This window comes from Cololabis saira, chromosome 10, assembly GCF_033807715.1.
Source record: "Cololabis saira isolate AMF1-May2022 chromosome 10, fColSai1.1, whole genome shotgun sequence".
Taxonomy (NCBI): Eukaryota; Metazoa; Chordata; class Actinopteri; order Beloniformes; family Belonidae; genus Cololabis; species Cololabis saira.
Window position 1 is genome coordinate 19,542,671 of NC_084596.1, and position 23,814 is coordinate 19,566,484.

A 23,814-nucleotide genomic window follows, 5' to 3' on the forward strand; every position below is an offset into this window, starting at 1 on the left:
TGGTCCATGGACATTAATATTTGGCCACAAATCGAGTTTCCTGATATTTATGTGTACTTAACTTTCTACGCCGGGGAAATAGACGAAGCAAAGCTTGAAGGCGTACAAAAGTCTTGACGCTTGGTCCTACTTCAAGGCAGGATTTGTTGTAGAAATTAAAGTAATGAGGACACCGAACGTTATGATTTACTGTTTAACGTTAGCTACCCAAAAATCCAACATTACCTGATACAAAATGGGAACCGCAAATCCACGTTTCGGTGCCTGGAATCCAGTTGTTTCTGCGATTTTCAGCGATCCATTTGCCTTTCTTAAGCTTATTTTTCGGCAGTCTGTAAAACGATAACTCCGATTTCTTGCTAAATCTATGAGTACAGTCGATTGCACAACAGCTCTTTCCCATTTTAGATGTTTGAGTGCTCAAACTGAAAGTCTACGCTGCCACTCAGTCTTTCTGCCACTCAGTGGGCGTAACCCGCTGTGAAGTCGCATCTGTGACGTCAAGTGCATTCCCTATATATGAGAAACACAGAAAAACACAAGCCTTTGGAATCTGCAAGAGAGAAAACAAACAAACAGGAACGGGAACAGGCAGAGACACAAACAGCAACCATTCCAGGTCTCTAAAATTGAATCAAGACCAGGCTACTGCGATTATCTGTCCCCCAAAACTGTGGAGTGAGTGTGTAGGTGAGTGAGCAGGTGTGTATGTGTGTGTAACTGTGTGTGTGCAAAGTGAAAACCAAGCTTTATAGAATGCAGGTCTAAAGGATTTCTGGACGGGCTTCACTTTTCAGACCAAGAGGCAGCGTTTCCAGGCTTCTGCTTTGAGCTGAAAATGGTACCCAGTGTCAACATTTCCAATCACCTCTGCACCAGAGCATTACTGAATATTGTTGCTGCTGTAAGGTGTCAGATTAAAGCTCAGCGCCGACCTTAGAAGCAGCGTCTGACTCACTGTGGGCTTCACTCGTCTCACTGATGTTCTCACCGACACGAGGACAGGTAACGAATCACAGACTTTGTTTGGAGATCAGTCGTGCCTTCGGAAATGATTCGTTTGAACGCTGAAATGCCACATCAGCTGTGTGCGCCTGTGCACTTAAATGCCACGACGGGTACTGAGGTCATCAGTCTGCCGTGATATACGACACATTCGTTTCCTCGACTCTTTGTGAAGATGCCGATGCATCCTGAACGCTCTCCTTTTGTCTCTGTCCGCAGATCGATGCCGAGAGGTCACCAGATGACGTGTTCGCCCAGATCTGCCAGTCGCTGGAGTCCTGTCCCAGCTTCTGATTTCTACCATTTACACCCCCCACCTGTGACGACTTTTATTTTCTCTCTCATCCCCCCCACGGATAACAGTCCATGTTACCTCACACCCTCGAACTCATCGAACTTCAGTGGCGTGCATGTTTCACCTGCAGTAGAACCTCCTTCTGCTTCTAAACTGACAAAGCATCCAGTGGTCAGATTCTGCGTCACCTTCGTGCATCACACCCCCCTACCCCAACCCCCCTCTTACATCAACCAATATATGCTGCCAACTGCCGATGAAGCGCAGAACTGTGCGGATAAGACTGGGAGCGTTGGGAATCGTCCACGGAGGAGCCGAGCTGGGCGTTCTTGCCATGCCAAGAAAGCGGAAATGTCCGTGTTCAAGCTTTCATGCACAGCACCCGCGCTTCATATTGTAAAAAGCATGCAAGACAGTTAAGCTTAAACTTCTTTTTTCTTTTTGCATTAGCTAATAAGCAAACGCAAGGGATAAAGCTGCACAAACACACACACACACACACACACACACACACACACACACACACACACACACACACACACACACATACACATACACACACACAGTAGAATTTTTTTTAAATGTTTACAAGTTCATCGTACAGGTTCTTGTTTGAGTCTGATATTTAACAATCAATAAAGCCAGTGCATTTGTGTGTGTGAGCTCTGGTTTGTTTTGGTCTACAAGGGGTCACAGCTGATACGACAGCGCCATCTGTTGGTACCAAGACCACCATCGCACAGATAATGTGAGAGCCAGAGTTCAGCCTCCCATGAAAACCTTAAAGCTTATTTTCACAGATCCCTCAACAAGGTCAGCTTTACCTGCAGGACTCGCAGTGGAAAAACACATCAAGTCCGTAAATGGAAAGACAATAGATGCATCGAGACAGCGCAGGTGGGAAAAAGACATTATGTGGTTTCCAAATTGCTTTCCTTCACACTGGAATAGCTTTTAACCCCAGAAGCACAAAATGCCATCAGCTTTGCGCAAAATGAGCTGTCATTCAAAGAACTTCAGAGCCAAAGTGATGAGACAAATCCATACTTCTTTAAAATCCAATAATGAACTGGATTGTACAGTAGATGCTGTTTGCTGATATTAATCAAATGTTTACTGGAAGAAAAGAAAATAACTATAAGCAGCACCTACTCTGAGACTCTGAGATTACTTGGTGACGGCACATTATGGGACATGATTTGCTGCAGATATCTCACAACTTGAGGGAATGGCGTGCACCAAATTAGTTTTTCTTTCTTTTGTTTTTCTTTTGTAGAGTTTTAAGATGTGGCACCAGAACTTGTTTGGTTTTCTGCAGAGCGATGAATCAAGCAAACTTCCTGATCACTATCAGATTTCGGCTCATGAAACCAGAGGCCGAGCTGTAAAAACGATATTCGGCTATCAAAAATAAATAAGGGATAATATATTGACAATGACAAAAGATAATAACCGGAAATGTAATGACCCAGTCCGGACCTCAGTGCTGGACAGCTTTGCCAATTTTGGAAAAAGCGCTGGAGGGATTTACACCAAACCCAATATGCATCTTCTCCTGTAAATCATAAGACCAATTATGGAATATGGTCGTGATTGGGGATGTGGGCGTGGTTGATGAGCAAATTAAATTTTGCCCACCTCCACATTTGGAAAAATCCCTAAAAATCAGCCGTTTGTGCTACAGAGCTGATATTATTTTTTTAAGATATATCCATTGAATCATCCCAAACAGTTTCACTTCATAGAGATGTCACTCACTCTGCTTTTTCAGACGTATGCGAATGACCTCAACAAGTGTTTGTGAGATAAGGATTAATACTACGTTAAAGGTTATACAGCAGACAAGGTGCTGTGTCGGTCAGGACACAGGAATGAAGACAGGATGTAAACTTCTTGTCAGCAGATATGACGACCGCTGTGCTTTATTAAGCACTCAGAGTAGTAACAGTTCTGAAATAAATAATAATAATAATTATCATTATAATGATAATAAATCACATTATACTCCATAATAATAAATGTGCTTACATAAGCAGAAAAATATATATATTACTCTCCTGTACATATGGACCAGTAATAATGGCATAAATAACCCAACAGAAATATGTATCAACCATAATACTACATCCACTAGTCCGATAGCTCCATCTACTGGCCAAACCAGGTACTAAATAAACTATGGCGCACCTACTAATCTTTGTCACATTCTGGTACTATTTTTTAACGTCAATCGTCAGATCAAGTAGAAAAGTGTCTCCTTTTCAACAAGAGTTTGTCTTTTGAAAACGGAAATATTTCATGTAAATATCTGGTAACTGATTCCTCCAGCTCAGCTTTTGTTATGTGCTCCATTTTAGTGTTGAATTTAAATTTCTCAGACACAAGCTGAACATTGGAAAACCTGTCAGACAACTGTTGCAGAACTGTGTCGACAATGATATTAAAAACCATGCACCTAAAGTGCCTCTCGTGTTCCTTTTTATGATAAAGGACACAGGTTGGTCAGCAGAAATTCAAACCATACAGGGCATCTAGGTCTTTGTGCAACAATAATTTTTAATAGCTTTGAATAAATTGCACATCTTGCTTATGCAATTTTTCCAATATAAATCATATTTAGATATTAATCACTTAGTATCAAGGGGCTGTTCCTACACTTCCACCTAATATTAGACCAACCTGTTGGCTTCCCCTGTCTGTCCTGATTCTTTCTCTCTCTTCCTCGCTTCTTTTTTTCCATCCTCACACCTGAATGACATGAACTTTGTGTTAAGGAGGTTTCAAAATACAGCAGTCAAACCACATAAAAAACATTAAAATGTAATTTTAAATGATATCCCTGTAGGATAGCAGCACTGTATGTCATATCCCAGTGAAGACATTTAAACTCAAGTGCATCACTCCCAAGTTCTCTGATTTTATATGTTTTATGATTCACCATTTAGTTCAAACAAATAACTGTCTGAACCCCCCCCCCCCCCCCCCCCCCCCCCCCCCCCCCCACACACACACACACACACACACACACAATCAGCCTTCACTGAAGACTGAAAATAGTTTAATGGATGAATATCTAAAATGATCTATTATGTTATGTATCATGTGGTGTGCGGATGGTCAAAGGGACATTATCAAATTTCAACGGGTTTATTTAATTAGTGAAATAAAAAGAAGCAACAAGTGTGTGGAGCAAGATGGTGAAATGAATATATGAGGTAAGTTTGTGAAGCTGCAGTGAGTGCTGTGATTAACCATTTTCTCCAGGTGGAGGCGCTGTAGGAGCAAGAAATTGTAGTTGTTTTGAATGCAACAGAAGAGAGAAAGCAGCAACAAGATGTGAAGAGCTGATGTGGGAGCTGGTGTGTTGTGACGGTAGTTATTATAAGAGTAGAGGGAGTGTAAAAAGACTGGGTCTCGCTGTATTACTCAGGCTGCACTTCAGCATCTATTCACAGGTGCGACCCCACTACTGAGCGGTACGGGGATTTGACCTGCTCCGTTTCCGACCTGGGACAATGCTCCCCTCCTTAGATGACCTGGTGGTCCCAGAGTCCCCTAGGATCACCATATCCATACCAAACTTAGTGCGGACACCGATCAGCATAGTCCACTGCAGCTCAGAGCTCCTGAGCTCAAACGATCCACCAGCCTCAACTCCCGGTAACTTGGATTACAGTGCGCGCCACCGCACCCGGCAGGACATCACACACTTATCTGTCTTTTAACTTTTAATAAGGAGTTTTTATGGTTTTTCCTCAGACTTAGAAGTTATCTGAAAATGTGATTCCAACATACACATTTACAAATGAATCAAGTGAAAAGCTTTGAAAAAGGGCAAATGAAAAAGGGAAACGAAGGAGAATAAATTGGAAAGAAAAGCAGCTTTCTACCACCTGTCAGTGGTAGTGTGGCCGAGCGGTCTAAGGCGCTGGATTAAGGCTCCAGTCTCAGAAGAGGCGTGGGTTCAAATCCCACCACTGCCATCAACAAATGTTTAGAAGCTGATGACTGCAGTTTACCGGTACATTAAATGCTAAACCTTGTTTGTGATGAGCTTTGTTACAGGGACTTTTGTGAACGAATGTTGCAGGAATCCTTCTAAAACTAGGTAAACCCTGTAATATCTGAATGCTGTTAACTTACTCTTCAATTTAGAATGTTTGCTGTGACTTGATTGTTGTCCTCTGATGTGGGTCCCTTTGGATAAAAAGTTCTTCTAAATGTTCTGTAATGTTAAAATAAAACCTAAAAGCTTGAGGCTTCTCTTTTATGTACAGTGTAAACACCTGAGAAAAAAAAACAGATCACTGACGTCCCGTTTTGGATCTGAACCTGGTCATTGTAACAACATCCTCACATCTTAAAGGTCTATGAATTATGGCCTTTAAACATTTTGGTTTTATTGTCATGTCTTGAAATTTTGAGGAGCAATAAATAGTTAGATGTTCAGATCCAACCCTATCTCCTATGTAGGACCAAAATTGATGTAATAAAAAAAGCAGAAATATATACAGTATATATATATTTGTTGTTTTTCCTACGCGTTTGTCGATAGACGAGGAATCCCCCCGCTCCAATTAGGAGAAATCCTGCTATCATAAATCCAATTATGAAGGCATCTTCCACGTCCTCGACAGACAGAATCTTGAGACACAAAGGCTTCCACTGTTTCAGGAATCCATTGTGTATCCAGCAAAAAATGTCCCATCAGGGCAAGAGGGCTCCCTTACCCCCTGATTTCTCGTCGCAAAAATTTGGTCGATTGTGCTGAGAGACCAGTTAATCAATTCCATGGTTGTAGAGTTTCGGAGGAGTGAAAAGAAGAGACTCTGAAGATGAGACAGGACAAAAAGCAGTAGCAGGGCAGATAGATAAGGGAGAGGAGCAGAGAAGCGTCCGCCTTCGCTGAGAGCCGGAAGAGAAGAACCTTAACAATATTATGAACGCTACAGAAATGTTCATGGAGCCAAAACTAAAACTGAGACTGACGTGACTGAATACAAACAGAGCGGTTCCCTCACTCAGGATACACCAGCTAAACATGCTACTATGTTAGCCTCACAAAACCGTTCATATATTATCAAAACAACCCCTTCTGTGAGTATTCAGACATTCAGTGACATGTTATGAATCATAAACCACGGTTGGTAACTTATTTTACTGTTTCACCAACCTGAAAAACAGGAGAAATAAATGAGACATGGCAACTCCACGTCTGTCCCACTTGTTTCGCTCAGCAGAAAGAGGGAGACTTGTCGTAAAGACGGACCTAAAGCCAAGTGAGGCGCTGCACTGCCCCCTGCTGACTACAAACATTAATTACTCCTGATGTGGAAACTACAAGATTCTTAATGTAGCTATGGTGAAAACAGGCTGGTTACTCATTGAAATAAAATTAAACATGAAATATCAAATTCACATAGTCATAAATGTGATCACACTATAGTGGGCATAACAAGTGCTGAGATTAATCGTTTTCTCCAGGTGGAGGCGCTGTAGGAGCAAGAAATTGTAGTTGTTTTGAATGCAACAGAAGAGAGAAAAGCAGCAACAAGATGTGAAGAGCTGGGGTCCGTTTCACAAAGCAGGTTCAACAAACACTGAGTTTAATCCTGAACTCTTAGTTGATCTACTCTGAGATCGGAAACTCTGAGTTTTCGGTTCCAGAACAGCGGATTTGAGGTAATTTACTCAACTCTAAGTAGTTTCACCGGGAGTTAAGCGCGAGCGTGAGGGAAATAAAAAGCCAGCATCAGTAGATCGCTGATACAAGGATTCACCATGGCAACCGGCGACACAAAAGAGCGACATACATTTTCTTTTTTTTTTCTTTTTAACTTTATTTATCTTTTCAATTTACAAAATCCCTTTGAGGAAACGTTAGTTTGCATCTGAAGATCCACATACTTCACGCCACTGGAGTTAGAAGCGTTAATACGTGCATATGGCGAGTATGAGAGCATATTTTGAAAAAAAAAAAGAAATTTTATTGTCAATTAGATCAGGGCCGTCAATTGGGTACGGCAGCTGCCACACCTCGGCTTCAGGGGAGAATGTAAATGTTTTTTTTTTAAATACATTTATGGAATTACTCTGTATCTATTTGTATTGATGTATTCTATTACTTCATACATATAAAATAACTACAAATGCATATCAGAACAACATGATGGATTTCAGTAGGTATTATCTATCCCAACACTTGTACCCCCCCCCCCCACCCCCCCCCCTCATATCTTGAAATGTCCCAGCGTCCCTGACGACAGTGGTCGCTATCAATCTCGTTTTTAGTGCGCTCTGCAGATATAATATATGTCCTGCCATTTTCTTTCTTTTTATTTAAATTGATTTATTTTATTATATTTATGTTACTTATGTAATGACTTATGCACTTCATCCACTTTATGTCTCATACTGTATTTGTTTATTTAATTCCTTGATGCCTGACTGTCCACGGTCAATGTTCTGACTGTAATTGGAACTTTTAAATAAAGTTTTAAATAAAGTTAAAAAAAAGTGCGCTCTGCAGTGTTACTAACTTACAAAAATTAAAATGAAGCAGACAACCACGCAATAAAAAAAAAGAAAGAAGGCAAGTGATGGGTCCAGAATATATTAACGAGGCTGTTAGCCACTGATGGATTAATTATGCAAGTTCATCTCAAAGTAAGATATAAATCCTCTTATACATCTGTTTAAGGGAAATATTTGACTTTTTTTTACTCTCCCTCTACTTTTTGCATTTGGACTTTAACTGTTTGAAGTTAAACTGGGATGTCCCTGTGTTGCACTGACATAGTGAATAAAATACGTTGCGTTTGTCAGATACGCCTTTTCTGCTCTCTAACTCTGCCGCTTGCTGTCCGTGGTGCAGAAAACGGATGCGTATCGCGTAAAGACCCATTGGCTGAATTGACGCCACTGAGGGAGGAGACACAGAGAAACTCCAGGTTCGCTGAAATAAACCTGGTCCCGACCAGGTTAGGTTCAGAGAGTCTGTTACTACGGTAACTGACCGAGAGCTTAAGTTACCTCTCTTTGTGAAACAGGCTAGAGTTACCTCTCTTTCTCTGGTTTGAGTTACCTCCCTTTGTGAAACGGAAAACTCAGAGTTTCCCTCATTTCAGGGTTAACAGACTCAGAGTTTTCACTAAACCTGCTTTGTGAAACGGGCCCCTGATGTGGGAGCTGGTGTGTTGTGACGGTAGTTATTATAAGAGTAGAGGGAGTGTAAAAAGACTGGGTCTCGCTGTATTACTCAGGCTGCACTTCAGCATCTATTCACAGGTGCGACCCGACTACTGAGTGGTACGGGGGATTTGACCTGCTCCGTTTCCGACCTGGGCCGATGCTCCCCTCCTTAGACGACCTGGTGGTCCCAGACTCCCCTAGGATCACCATATCCATACCAAACTTAGTGCGGACACCGATCAGCATAGTCCACTGCAGCTCAGAGCTCCTGAGCTCAAACGATCCACCAGCCTCAACCTCCCGGTAACTTGGATTACAGGTGCGCGCCACCGCACCCGACAGGGACATCACACACTTATCTGTCTTTTAACTTTTAATAAGGAGTTTTTATGGTTTTTCCTCAGACTTAGAAGTTCTCTGAAAATGTGATTCCAACATACACATTTACAAATGAATCAAGTGAAAAGCTTTGAAAAAGGGCAAATGAAAAAGGGAAAACGAAGGAGAATAAGTTGGAAAGAAAAGCAGCTTTCTTCCACCTGTCAGTGGTAGTGTGGCCGAGCGGTCTAAGGCGCTGGATTAAGGCTCCAGTCTCAGAAGAGGCGTGGGTTCAAATCCCACCACTGCCATCAACAAATGTTTAGAAGCTGATGACTGCAGTTTACATCAAATGCTAAACCTTGTTTGTGACGGTTTAGGTTTGTGGGTTTAGGGTGGAGATTGGGATACAGCATTAGAGAACAGAAAAAGTGTATCTGACAAATGCAATTTAACTCATTCGGTTCACTTCATTCACTATGTCAGTGCAACAATATCATAGGGACACATTAACTTCAAACAGTTAAAGTCCAAATGCAAAAAGGAGAGGGAGAGGGCAGAAGACAGACAGACAGACAGAAAGAGGGAGTAAAAAAAAGTTGAATATTTCCCTTAAACAGATTTATAAGAGGGTAGGGTGATTTGATATCTTACCTTAAAATGAACTTGCATAATTAATCCATCAGTGGCTAACAGCCTCGTTAATATTTTCTGCTGCTGGGGCAACATTGGACCATCACTTGCCGCCTTTCTTTTTTTTTTAAATTGCGTGGTTGTCTGCTTCCTTTTCATTTTTGTAAGGGGGGGGGGGGGGGGGGACTTACACATTGACTGCAGCAACTTTCTCCCACGCCAATTTTGCTGCTGCAGCTGTTTTTTTTTTTTCCGAAATATGCTCTCATACTCGCCATACGAACGTATTAACACTTCTAAGTATGTGGATCTTCAGAAACTAATGTTTCCTCAAAGGAATTTTGTAAATTGAAATGTTAAATAAAGTTTAAAAAAAAAAAAAAAAAAAGTAGGTGGATCTTATGTAGTCGCCGGTTGCCATGGTGAATCATTGTATCAGGGCTCAATTGATGCTGGCTTTTTATAGTTGTGGCGCACGCGCTTAACTCCAGGTGAAACTACTTGGAGTTGAGTAAATTAACTCTAAACTGCTGTTCTGGAACCCAAAACTCAGAGTTTCCGATCTCAGAGTAGATCAACTTAGAGTTCAGGATTAGACTCAGAGTTTGTTGAACCTGCTTTGTGAAACGGACCCCTGGTCATGTCAGATTATTTGCAGAAGTTTTGGAGAAACTGTTCAAGAGCTATGATTTTTTTACAGAATTCGTACTCACTGGTAGACATACACATGCATTCTTATTTTTAATACGTTGTGAGGCCTAGCTCTTATTTTTCCTAAACTTATGTACGAAGCCATTCGCAGGGCTCAGACCATACCCGACTCCACGGCAGTCACAAAAAAGTACACTTGTCAGACACGGGGGCGCTATGCAAGAAAAAGTATGTTTTGACTGATATATCATTATATATTCTTGAATATAACTGTAACCTGTGAAATTACATCACTTCACTTGCATCTCATTTATCAATTCACGTAAACTAACATTGTAAAATGTTCTTTTAACTTAAGACCCCGTTATTTCCCAAAAACCCACACAAATACAACACAGTACTCTCTATTTTCCACACAATAAACTCTTTATTTACTCGGAGAGGACACTTGCATCACGTAGCGTTAATTTTGGCAGTTTCAGACAGACATTGTGCACCTCACTGCTGTGTTACAACAGTTTGCAGGACGGAACTTACATTTAACCACTATTAAAAGGTGCCATATAAAGCCGAGCATAGACACAAGCAGCAAAAGGCAACAACACAGCAATCACGCACAGTTAGCGGTTGACGGGGGACACGACCAGCTCGCCCTGCAGCCTCCATGAACACGTCTTCCATCACGTTTTTCAGTGTTTTTACAATCAAAGTGTGAAAGTCCTGGCCTTGATTCCTTCTTTATAAGCAGCTTTAGGATAAATATTAACTATGGAGCTCAATGTGTTGTAGAAAATACAGTATGATGATAAAAGCTGGACTCTGAAAGCATCACCCGCCTCAGCGTGGCTGTGCTCGCACAACATCGATGTTTGACCAGCGTGGCGTTTACAAAACAAAAAAGAGATGGATACAGCTACATTTGTCTGAAACTAAAACTTAAATACTTACAGTGCATCATCAGGAGTGCATAAATATATATCTATATATATATATAGATATTAGTATTTTAGTTATGACTTTGGGGGTCTAGAAAATACAATGTTAGTTTTTCCAAACAACCATCTTCAAGTTTAACTGATCAAAAACATAGAATCTCCTCTCTGAAAGGTGCCGTCTACATATAGCTCTCTTTAAACTACCCACTCTCTACCTTGCCAAGTTTGCAGCCCGTCAGTGCTCGATATATCTTTAGGTGAGCGACCGTCACAGATTTGTGGAGCTGGTTCGTTGTGGGGAGGGAAGCTCTGCGTGGAGTTAGATCGCAGCCGAGGTGTCGCTGTCTTTGGGCCGGACCCGGGTCACGTGCTCCAGCTGGCCGGAGTCGGAGACGTCGTAGCTCGTCTTGTACTTGGCCAGGATCTTCATGAGGGGACGGAGCTTCAGCCACCACTGCTCCTTGGGGATCCTGTGGCTGGGAGGTAAAGGTTGGAGACGAGGGGAAATCATGAAGATCCCAGTTATGTTTTATGTTTTACATGTTTCTAACTAGGTCAATATCTGTATTTCCAAACGCCAGGATAGATTCCTAAAGAAATTCAAATGTAACTTTTTGTTTTTCTACACTACAAGTGACCTGTAGTTGCAAGTTATTTTCACTGCATATTTGTAGTTTACAGTTGTATCAAATCATCAGAAAAACCACTTGCAGGGACTTATATAAAGCAATATATAAGCAGGGTATCTACAGGTTTGACCAAGGTAAATTTAAGACTTTTTAAATACCATTTTCAAACAAAAATTAAGACCAAAAAGACAAGTCACTAAGAAATCCAGCGCTGAGGTTGAGGTTGCCAGATCTGGGTGACAGATTCCAGCCCAAACACAATGTAAAACCCGCCGAAATAATGATAAACCAGCCCAAATCATACATTCTCTATATTAAAACCGTCAATTATTAAATGCATAATACATTTCAAGCTTCACAACACCACTAAATAGCCAAAAAAAGTTCAGGCTCCAAACAAAGACTACAATTAAATTGAGTAGATTAAAGCAAATAAAATATCAGTAAGTTTCTACCTTTCTCTTCCATAATAGCAATTTTTTTGTTAATAATTTCCCCTAAATATTTAGTAAAAACCAGGAAAAGCAGCCCAACCTGGCAACACATATTTAGAACCTCTGCAGGAGATTCTCCTAAAAAAAATTAAATAAACATTTTAATGATGACTGGATACATTCCCTCTAAAATTAAGACCCTTGGATTGAGATTTAAGACAAATTAAGACATTTAAAGGCCTTATTTTAGCAAAAGACTTTTTAAGGAACCGCGAGTTTTAGTGATATTGAAGCGTTTCCATCAGCTGGACTTTCTATTCCAATTTTTTAACTCCTCCTATCACATCAACAAGTCGGCATGCACAGTAGCTGCAGGACCAAACGGAGCGAAGGATTGCATTTTCCAGCAATCAGGACATCAATGTTGTGTTTTGTGAAACAGATGAAGACACCTGACACTGAAAAGCTACTTGATTACATTCAACAACACCTGAACTTTACACACGAAATGAAAATGCTCAAGTAAAGTACGCACAAAACCTCAGAAGATGTATTCACGCTCCACTGCTAGTTGTATAAACTCTCCTGTTCTTCATATATTAATGAGAGTGAAGTCCCCGACCTGCTGATTTTATGGCCCAAACCCAGCTTTCAAATCTTCTTTATTGTTGGTGCTCAGTGATAGAACTATACATCAAAACATCTATTATGCTATGAGCAGGAAGATTTAAAAAATTCCAAACCTAATGTAAGTATGCTTTTTAAAGTCAAGTATTAAAATGTCTTTCTTACTCGAAGTCGGTCTCGTCCTGGAGCTGCGCCACGGGCTGGAAGACCATAGCCCTGCGACGCATCCCCAACAGGCAGGCAGTGTCCTCCGAGTTGGCAAACACTCTCCCTGTGGCAGAGAGAAACACCGGCATTTACAACCGGAGCTGCACCGCGCCCGCTGACGCTCAGAGGAGCACAGCACCCAGAAAGTCATGCATACTTGTAACTGGGCCTCAGGAAATCACTCTCACCTCCTTTGTAGGACTCCTTGAGGGTCCGAGTGATCCACTGTATGGCTTTAGCTGCAACTTTGGTGCCAAAGTTTCTGTCAAAGGGAGATGGAGCTCCTCCCTGTGAATCCGACACACGTGGAATACTAGTTTTAGTTTACACTAAATAAATGAATTAAAAAGGTCTTTCAGATGGTTCCTGAAATACAAAATGCAGCAGATGCAGTTAAATAGCGACACGATTTCATTGCAAACCTGAATTCAAATCTGAATCCAAAATTCAGGTCTCGAAGGGAACGACAGGTCAATTACAAATCATTCTGTCCACACTGTTACCTGTGTGTTTTTTTTTAATAATTAAATAAAATCAAAAAATAATAAGCAGGTCTTTGTGGTTACTTGCAAGGAATAATTTGGCAGAGTGAAATAACTTAAAAATTGTGCCAAATTCTATTGAAATTCTTGTTTATTATAAAAGAAACATGTTGAAATTACATTGTGTCTTAAAATAGATGATAAAATATTTTTTCAAGATAATACTTTACACTTCAAATATATTTTAACCTAGTATTCACTAACAAGTAAGGGACAATTTAGCTCTTAGAAAATGTAAATATTACAATAACTGTGTATTAAAAACTAAGTAATAAACATGAGAATGTCCTGTAACAGGGCGGACATTTGGCCTATGTCACATGCAAAGAATTTGGTAAAAATTATTAGGCCATAATATCCTGAGCTGGGCCAATATGCTTTTCTTATAATTTAAAAAAGCCCTCCCTCAGATTAAATAAAAAAATCATGAGAATTTTAACGTTTTTTGGCAGAAAGTAAACCACAATGAAATGTCAACGAATAGTAGGAATGACCCTTGTATGATCCCTCTTGCGTCACTAGTGCGGTTAATTTGTGTGTCTGACCTGCTGCATGTGGCCGAGGATGTTCTTCCTGCAGTCGAACACGCCTTTGCCCTCCTCGGTGTACAGCTGGTAGATGAAGTCGGTGGTGAAGTTCTCGTTGCAGCTCTCATTCCTGAAACACGCAGCAGACAAGGTAAAGGGGTGGGGGAGAGATAAAGAAGTGTCTTTGACCCAGCCTGCAGCCTGCACATGCGCCCGCTATGCACCGCCGGGCTTCAGGGCATCTTCTGATAAATGATTCTTTAAGTGCAACCAGCAGCACCGACTCACAATGTCACCTACACTCTGTCCAAAATATTACATCTGTCCTATTTCCACAGACCTCTGTCCTGCTGGGAGCAATTCAAAGCTCACGGTGATGCAGTGGACTAAAATAAACGCAACAGAGGACGTGCTGGAAAAGCTGCAGGCCGGCTGATGGCGATAAGAAGCTCTTATGTTCCTTACTGATTTGAAATGGGAAAAAACATATTCGTGCATTATTTTCATCAACCAGACACATACTTGCATGCCCAAATCCTAACAGCTTGTTAGAGAAAGTAAAAGGAAAGGAAACAGCAGCTTTTACAGGTGAAATTTCAGAATGTCCAAGTTGGAGACTCACCGGAGCACCAAGCCTCTCTGGATGGTCGTCTTCATCTTCTGCGTCAGGTGCTCCACGTTGGCCTGAAACAGAACAAAGCTGTGCGTGAGACCAGAGCGAGGATGGCCTGCAACCTGCACGATCAGTCTCAAACTCATGTGTGTCACCGCTCCACGGCCGGAGAGAGAGCTGCAGGGCAGCACTTCAGCCAGCAGGGGGCGCCACATCCGCTCTTTTATACCCGTGAAAATCTGCAGCGGATAGTTCTGTTGTGATGTTTAAAGAAGCTTTTTTTCTGCTTTCGTAAATTACTTAGAACTTTTTCTGCAGCCATTATTGACATTATTCAAGATTCAAAACTTTCTTGCCATGTTGACGTAGTCAAACGGACTGTTTGTTGTTTTTTTTAGGGGGGGGGGGGGGTGGGTTCTTCATGCACAAAAAACGATTATACATCATAAAATTTTAATAATATAAAGAAATAAAATCCATTATAATAAAACAAATGCTTTACTTGTAAAGAGAATAAATATAATACTGGACACTGAAACATCTGGGCCAAGATCAGCATCAGAAAAAGCAAACATAAGCGGTAATGTACTTTCAAAATAAAATACAATTTGAATTGTTTATAATAATTGCTGACATTTCCACATGTATAATAATAAAACTGCATAAGGGGCAAAATTGCTTTTAACAAGGCAAATATACGTCTGCAGAAACCAACATGACAAGTATGAAAGCACAGCGCAAAACAAAGAACCATATAGTAAACAAAAACAAAAAAGTGCGGCCATGTGACCATGACAACAAACACAGACCGTCCTGATGACGCCTCCAATCACCTGATGGGATCTGACTGTTATGGAAAGAGTGACGCGGCTCAGAGGTTATTAATAAGGAGCTTCATGTGCACGGCTTTAATCTGGGTCACCTGCGCACTCCTGGCCCACCCGGGCTGCGCTGGTGATGGACTGACTGGAGCTGCAGACGGGCCCGGGGTTAGGTCTGCTATGTAGCCGTAGTTTGGATGAAATCAGGACACGAACACAAACAAGTGAAACCGAGATGACGAGGTCTGAAATTCCTCACCCACCTGAAGGTCACGGATGTCAAACGGCTCCTCGTAGATGTAGACGGTGTCGGCGCCGGCAGCCAGGCCGCCCACGGTGGCCAGGTAGCCGCAGTAGCCGCCCATGGTCTCGATGATGAAGACCCGCCGCTTGGTGCCACTGGCCGACTGCTTGATGCGGTCGCACGTCTGGTTCACACACACACGGCATACAGTTACTGAACCAGCAGCAGCTCTAGCTGCTCCGAGTTTAAAGTAGAGCTGACTCAACTGAAATAGGATCATTACAGTCAAAATCATAAATATTTGGGTCATGCCGTCTCTAAAACACTTTACACAGAGATTCAGGGCCAGACTTGGTTGAGTTGGTGTGAAAACAGATTTTAACAATCTTTTCCAATTGTAATTAGTAGTCGACACTGTGGTATTATTTAATATTGTAGTTTTTCCTTGTTACTACCATGTATAATTCTATATTTTATTGTTATTCTGTATGTTTTTATTATTATTATGTATATAATTGAGTCCCGTGTGAGGACCCCAGGAAGAATAGCCATTACTCCCATAACAGAGTGATGGCTAATGGGGATCCTAATAAATAAACAAATAAACTTTGTGACATGTGAAGTCAACATCTGGGATAATTTTAGTGGGAAACAGCTCTACTTTAAAGTCGATCAAATACCTTCAGATCATCCACAGATGCACAGGTTGACTCAGAAGTTGCAGCAAAACTGTGAAACTTCATGTCAGGATCTGATATTTCTGATAATTCAATCTAAGCTGCGTGTTTCATGCATCACTGGTCTTAATAAGGAGGCGGCGTATAAACCCTCCGTAGGTCCAGGTTTGAGAGTCAGCCTGTGAATCTGGGCTGTATCAGACCAGTGAAGTCCACCGCGTCAGGACGCTACAGTGCTCAGCCTCATCTATCTGAGCCTCCGAGAGCCTCAGAGGTGCAGCTTGTTTGAGGTTTCCGTGCTCACTGTGTCACTCTGACGGTTGGACTGTCACACATCTGAAACCAGAACTGAAACAACCAGTCCGACGTCATCGTCTGCAAACTTTACCAGCACATAGTTGAGAGCAGCCAGCAACATGCAGGTACGCCGTAGCTCTCCTCCAGACACATGTACTCACAGACGTACTTTTACTCCTGCTCGCTTATTCTGAGGCGTGGACCACCTCGGGGTCTTGTAGCCATCTTAGCAGCTTACCCCAGGTTTTCTCTCTGCTTTCATCCCATTAATATACTTCTTTATGAAAACCAACCTTTTAGATAACATATCAATACAACTAACTTGTATTAGAGCACAAAGAGATCTGGACAGTCATGTATTCCAGCTGCACTCCGACTCTATGACCAGGTCTTGCAGGGACGGGGAGCTAGAGGGTAACTGACTTGGGACTTTTATCTGCACATGTTGCACTTTAACAAACTACCAGCACTTCATATTTATTGGACCTGCAGCAGTTTATATTTATTATTGCATTGGCAACTCTGTTTTTCTGTTTTTTCTTCCTCTTTTTAAATGTCATGAGCTGTTTGACAACTGATTTTCCCCAGAGGGGACAATAAAGGTTTCAATCAATCAATTGTAGATTGGCTGTCTGCTCTGTTTCTTCTCAGGATTTTTCTTCTGTTTTCTTATTATTTCCACGACACACGGACTTGGACTCAGGCTTCAAGGTAAAACCCAGTGCAGTTTAGTCTTTTAACTACCATATTTTCTGGACTATAAGCCGCTACTTTTTTCATAGGTTTTGAACCATGCGGGTTATACAAAGGTGCGGCTATTCTGTGGATTTTTCTTCCACCACTCGGGGCGCTCTAACCGGAATTAGAATCAAAACTAAGACAAAATAAATGCAAAGAAGAATACACTACTTCTTCTTTAGCAGAGTAGGTAGAAGCAGATTTCAAACAGATAAATAAATACCGATTATTTTCTCTTAGTTCTGTCCCGTTTTAATCAGCAAAGTTGCTGCCGTGTTAAAAGACACTGTTAGGAAAGGATCTATTTAGGTACAAACATGTACATCATTTACAGTTCAAAATCCTTCTGTACATGTAGTAAATATCTAATCTAACAACATAAATATCTGTGGCTTGCATATCTTTTTTTTTTTTTTTAAATAGAGCGGATGCGGCTTATATGCAGGTGCGGCTTATAGTCCAGAAAATACGGTACTTGTTTTTAAATCAAATCAAATCTCAACGTATATCTATACCTTCAAATCCAAACTCAAAACTCACCTTTTCAAACTGGCATACTCTCTCTGACTGCACACTGTCTCTCTAGCCACAATATCAGTTAACGTTGTTTGGATTTTATTGCTTGTTGTCATTTTATGCTTGATTGTTATGCTTATGCTGCATGCTATGCTTATGCTACATATTGTGCTCTTATTCTTGTACGGTGACCTTGGGGGACTTGAAAGGCGCCACCAAATATTTATTATTTATCTGAAGCATGAACTTCTCTACACACATACATTTCTTGGGGCTGATCTAGTTTACTTTGCTCTTGACATCATCTCTTGTACGAACTGCTGCCATAAATGTCTCCTCCTCGGACCGGGCCCTTACCTCCACGATGGCGTTGAGCGACGTGTCGGCTCCGATACTGTGGTCAGTGCCGGGCACATTGTTACTAATGGTGGCAGGCAGCATGCACATCGGGATGCAAAACTCCTCGTAGTCGGCGCGGGCCTCGTAGAGCTGCAGTAAGGACTCAAAGGCCTGGTGGTGGCGGCCGGGACATGGGGTTAGACCTCTAGGGGTGAAGCCCGCATGTTTGTGTGTGTGTGTGTGTGTGTGTGTGTGTTTCTGCAGGCTGCTTCATGGCGCCCAGAGCCTCCCTCATCTTGTATCCTTTGTTGCTACGGTAACTGATGTGTTGGGTTGAAACTCAACTGTGTCAATGCTACATGTGGTAGTAGCTGCTGGCAATGTGTGTTATTTACACAAAACAGCCATCTACTGGGGGGGGTGATCACATCCTCGACCACTCAGGTACCGCAGGAAGGATACGAGACAAGGGAGACGCTGGACCATGAACATGCAGCTCTGTAACGTGTGTGCTTCTGGTTGGCTCTCTCCAGGGGACTGGGGGTGGGGCAGGGGGCGGGGCTTCTCAGTGGCTGAGAGGGAACTGAAGGGAGGTGGTGTGGGGGTGGGGGGGGTCATTGTAGCTGCCATGTAACAGAGATAAAAACTCAAGAGAGACTCCTGACGTTCTGAGCCACGTCGCCTTTTATGTCCAAGAAGCAAAGACCTACGAGGTGGAGAGTTCTGCCTCGGCTGGAAACAGTGATAATCAATCAATCAATCAATCAATCAATCAATCAATCAATCAATCAATCAATCAATCAATCAATCAATCAATCATTGAAACGCTACACCTCCTCGTGGCTGACCAGCATAAGGACTTACTGACCAACTGTCCCGTCTCCGGGCGGAGAGTCCTTATTGGACTGACCGACACCCACGTCTACTCGCCTGCTGTTTACCAAACACACACATACACACAGATACACACGGATACACACACATACACACACATACACAACAGCTACGCAACACGCAGCAGAAACATGCAACATGCCTGTCAAGCGCATGCCCCTACACTTACCTGGAAGCCAGCTCGCCCCCCCCAACCAGCAAGAACTTCCTTGCTGGTGCAAACAAGCAGTCGGGTTCAGTCAGCCACCATCATGAATGTTTGTCTGACAACACGAGCGGGGCCTCCTGTCAGGGTCTGACCCGCTTACAGGCTGAGATGGAGGCTGTTTCTACGGCAACACTGGAAACTCTCTCTTAGACCCTCACTGACCGAGTAAGACGTCATCGAGCAGAGGCTCACGTTACCTCGTATAAACCACAGGATTGCATAACTGACAGATCACAGGAAATCCTGAATACTGACCTACAATCGTTTAGTGTTCATGTCTGTAGATCTGGTTCATGAACCAAAAAAAAAATGCACAATTGTTTCAAAAGACATTTCACTGACTTATAAGACTGGCTTTTACTCTTGGGCGAGCGCTACGAGACGAAACAAGGTGCAGAACCGGCACTGAGCTCGCCTTCTTCCTGCTGGACTCGATGCGCTGGACTGCTGGCGTGTTACTGATGTGGCTTCTCGTTTCGTGTAGCCCGGTTCTGCCCAGACCCTGCTCAAACCTGGGTCGGTTCCTGTTAGCCTGTGTCAGATATATTCAGCCAAGCGAGACCTAAGTTGTGTCAGTAAATGTACCGGAGCGGCTGTTCTTCGTCTGTTAGCGTAGCGGCTGTGAACATGTCTGCGTGGCAGGTGTTTACTCGACCTCTGTTCAGTCTTTTTAGTTGTTTTCTTAATAAATACAGGAAGAAGAGGGTCTTGTTGTTGAATTAACTGGTGTACAACTTGTTTTATAGAAGGAATTGTCTCCTTAATTGTCTCCTTAGTTGTCCATAAATTAAGAATGCATAAGATTGATTGCAACCGGGGGTCAACCACCTTTGACTAGAAATGGGTTAAATGCAAATACATTTCCCCATTGTGGGATTACTCAGGGAAAAATGTATTTATTTATTTTATAAACCTTTGTTTATGGACATTTTGGATAATTGGACTCTCACAATAATCCGGTGGGATTTCTATCTCGCACATCTCATCGCCACCATTTCTTATTCATCTTCCCAGAAATGTATGTGATGTAGCTCAGCATTAATCCTGCAGACACAAACGTCTGCTGATGATCCAATGCTCCAAATGGTTTCTGGGCTTCGGTCCTGCAGGCTTTCTGACCCGGAGGACCGCACCGGAGTCGGCCAGATGACCTGCATCCAGACCTTCTGTTTCTGTGTCTCTAGCGTCGCCTTGGTCCACAACTGGGCCCCCGACCCGACTTTAAGCAATGAAGCTGCACCGACAACTCTGAGCTTATCATCTGAAGCTCGGCTCGTCAGTGGCACATGCAAGCCATCAGGAAGCGCAGCCCCAAACTGCAGCGACTGTTGCATCCACACACACACACACACACACACACACACACACACACACACACACACACACACACACACACACACACACACACACACACACACATGCACTCTCACCCAGCCACACTTACATCAGTAATGGCATTCAGAGCCGTGTCTGAACCAATGCTGAGGTCTGAACCCGGTATGTTATTGGAGACGGTGGCCGGGACCATGACCATGGGCACACAGAACTCGGTATGTTTGTCCCGCGCCAGGGACAGCTCCTGTAATCCCACGTAGGCCTGCAGCGGCGGGTCGGTTTTGAGGAGGTGCACACAAAAGGCAGATCAGTGAAGATACCTTCTGCTGAGGTCTCCAGAGACACAATGGGCAAGACAACACAGGTGAACGTTCAGGGGAAGACAAGTTAAGGTGGGAGGGGCATGGAGGGGGAAGATTTGGCCAGATTCCATACGACACAAAGAGATTATATAAGATTGTTTCGGTGTATTTTTGACCATGTTTTCATCTCTGGTCTTCCAGCAGTCATCGAGAAAGATATGAGAGAAGAAATCCGTCTTAATTTCTTCAAATGTACCATTCTGCTAAATAATGCAACTGTAAAGATGATAAAAAAAACCTTTATACTACATTATATCATTTGAAATGATACATGATTAGTATAACTCTTTATCATCAGTTGCATCAGTTTAATCTTTTAGTCTGAACACGCTGAGTATTCGAATATCTTCAGATTTATGCGGGGATCGTTGTGGGTGTGGTTTGTGTAAGAAGGTGGGTGGGGCCTGCTGATGGGTTGATGCGGTGATAGAAATCTGAGGCAGCGATGGGACAAACAAAGGTCTGGGAGGAGGTTACTGGTGGGAGAAGCCAACAGGAGAGAGCCAAGCCACTCATGACAGTGAGACACAGACAGGAAGTCGATGTTGTAGCTGCTCACATAAAAAAGATAAACATGGAAAAATGTTGCATTCTATTTGGCCAAGCTGCAAATAAAGAAAACCAAACTGACACAAGATGTGTCAATATGTGTGTGTGTGTGTGTGTGTGTGTGTGTGTGTGTGTGTGTGTGTGTGTGTGTGTGTGTGTGTGTGTGTGTGTGTGTGTGTGTGTGTGTGCGTCAGACAAGGATCATTTCATTACAAGTAGCCAGTAGCTGCTGGTACTGTATATTTGTACATATGAGTAGAAATGATGATGATTTAAAGCAGGAGATGAATCTTTCAGGAAAAAAGATAAATAGCTGAAAAAAAAATTTTTCTCCTGAGTATGTTTCAATAACTCCTTCATCTCAGCAACTATGGGCCATATTTATTCTCTGACAGCAGAAACTGCTGATTGTTGTGTGAGTATCATGAATCTATTTATAACAGTTGTTTCAATAAATATCATCTTGTTAAAAGGAAAAAAAAGACACCTAGAGCAAGAAAGTAAGCTCAGAGAAGGAGATGCTCGCCGAGTCCTCTTCCATGTTACTAAAAATCTAATCATCCCTGCAACTTGCAAATTTTTAAAAACCTGGGAGCTTCAAAATATGGCAGATTACCTCCAACAACCTTTCTCTTTCTCTTCTCTCCTGACTGTTAAATCCAGATTTAGCTTGAAAGAGCGTTAATGATGGTAAATCCGAGGTTACACATGGTTTGGTTTTGCAGCTTGGCCAATAAGTTATATACATACAACATAAACAAGGTCATCCTGCAACATTCAAGCATCTTAATGGTATTTTAAAAATCTAATTTCAACATCTGCAAATGAACATGTCAAAGAGAATAATATGGTTTAAAACAAACGGATTGAATTGAATCAATAAATGCTAAATTAACGTTGATGATGCTGTACAGTACAACACATACGATGAGGCTAATCTGAGGAAGTGATTACTCAAACGTCCTGTTTTTGAACGTTATCATTAGCTCATTGAAACATTTCGGTAATATAGAGCAAGTTTAACATTTCATTATATTGTTTAAAGTGATAAACCCTGTTCTCAGGTAAAATAATACAAAATTGAAAAAAGCAATTTTCCCCCTATAATCAGGTAACGTTACATACCTCAAACCCTCCAATTACGAGCAGAGCATTGATGTTATGGATTCTCATCTGCTCGGCGATCTTATCCAGATGTTTCCCTGGAAGGGTCCTGACCCATAAAAAGAAATACAATCAAACCCCTTAACACTTCACAGTTGTCTCACTCTTTGATAACTAAACTTGTAATTCAGGGAAAGAAAAAGAAAAGAAAGAAAGAAAGAAAGAAAGAAAGAAAGAAAGAAAGAAAGAAAGAAAGAAAGAAAGAAAGAAAGAAAGAAAGAAAGAAAGAAAGAAAGAAAGAAAGAAAGAAAGAAAGAAAGAAAGAAAGAAAGAAAGAAAGAAAGAAAGAAAGAGAAAAGTAGCCGACCTTTTGGTCCCCAGCAGGGAGCCACCTTGGCCTGTCCAGCCGCCAACATCTCCCCATTTAATCTCCTTGATCTGATGAAACAAAACCTCTCAGTTACGGTGGCTTAGCGATTAGCAATGATGCCTCATGGCACCAAGGTTCCTGGTTGAACTCCCGGGAGTTTGCATGTTCTCACCGTGCTTTTGTGGGTTCCCTCCGGGTACTCCGGCTTCCTCCCCCCAGTCCAAAAACATGCATGCTATGTGAATTCATGGTTTTAAATTGCCTGTATTGCCTGTCCATATATTACCCCCTTTCCACCAAACCGGTTCCAGTGCTGGTTCTGGGCCAGTGCTGGTTCTGGTTCGCAACTCGTTCAACTTGCGAACCAACTGAGAACCGGTTTTCTTTTCCATAGCTCGGGTGCTAAGGTCACTGCAAACTTCAGTTATGTGTGCGTGTAGCAACAACTATGGAACGACCTCGCGGTTGTACAACTGCTGCTTCTGGATTTACGCTACTTCATTGTCATCAGAAAATGGCAGATCCAATGCCAATAGATAGGTCGTCTCCTCCTCAGACCACTGCTGCTTTGCTGCATCCATATTCATTTGTTGCTTATTTGAAAATGTTGCCGTCTCGCAGTCTTGCTATTGCCGTTGGTCTTAACAACTCCCCCCCCTCTGCTTACGTAAGCGGTTCTTTCCTCTAGCCCAGCAAAGAGTTGGTGCTACCTTGGAACCGGAGCCAGTTCTTTGTCAGTGGAAAACAGAAATC

General features: G+C 42.2%; 2 protein-coding genes and 2 non-coding genes across 7 annotated transcripts in view; 3 read left to right on the forward strand and 1 right to left on the reverse strand.

Moving 5' to 3' along the window:
* Window positions 1-1,863, forward strand: part of ak5 (adenylate kinase 5) — a 112,366-nt gene extending 110,503 nt beyond the window's left edge. Inside the window, exon 14 of the mRNA XM_061731054.1 lies at window positions 1,225-1,863. Within this exon, the coding sequence (XP_061587038.1) occupies window positions 1,225-1,299 (75 nt within the window). The 3' untranslated portion in view covers window positions 1,300-1,863. The remainder of the gene's footprint in view (window positions 1-1,224) is intronic.
* Window positions 1,864-5,201: 3,338 nt separating this feature from the next.
* On the forward strand, window positions 5,202-5,283 carry trnal-aag (transfer RNA leucine (anticodon AAG)). Its single transcript has one exon. It is a non-coding gene; the product is annotated as a tRNA-Leu (tRNA).
* A 3,755-nt stretch (window positions 5,284-9,038) lies between these two features.
* Window positions 9,039-9,120, forward strand: trnal-aag (transfer RNA leucine (anticodon AAG)). The gene has a single exon. It is a non-coding gene; the product is annotated as a tRNA-Leu (tRNA).
* Window positions 9,121-10,500: 1,380 nt separating this feature from the next.
* Window positions 10,501-23,814, reverse strand: part of LOC133452554 (ATP-dependent 6-phosphofructokinase, platelet type-like) — a 78,154-nt gene continuing 64,840 nt past the window's right edge. For 2 of the 4 annotated variants that reach the window (XM_061731945.1, XM_061731944.1), the window contains exons 14-22: window positions 23,059-23,129; window positions 22,713-22,800; window positions 18,258-18,410; window positions 15,692-15,856; window positions 14,617-14,678; window positions 14,013-14,124; window positions 13,114-13,213; window positions 12,884-12,989; window positions 10,501-11,504 (exon numbers count right to left, since the gene is read on the reverse strand). In XM_061731945.1, the coding sequence (XP_061587929.1) occupies window positions 11,348-11,504; window positions 12,884-12,989; window positions 13,114-13,213; window positions 14,013-14,124; window positions 14,617-14,678; window positions 15,692-15,856; window positions 18,258-18,410; window positions 22,713-22,800; window positions 23,059-23,129 (1,014 nt within the window). In that variant the 3' untranslated portion in view covers window positions 10,501-11,347. Of the gene's footprint in view, window positions 11,505-12,883; window positions 12,990-13,113; window positions 13,214-14,012; window positions 14,125-14,616; window positions 14,679-15,691; window positions 15,857-18,257; window positions 18,411-20,785; window positions 20,939-22,712; window positions 22,801-23,058; window positions 23,130-23,814 lie in introns of all 4 variants that reach the window. The other 2 variants (XM_061731946.1, XM_061731943.1) reach the window with 1 other exon arrangement.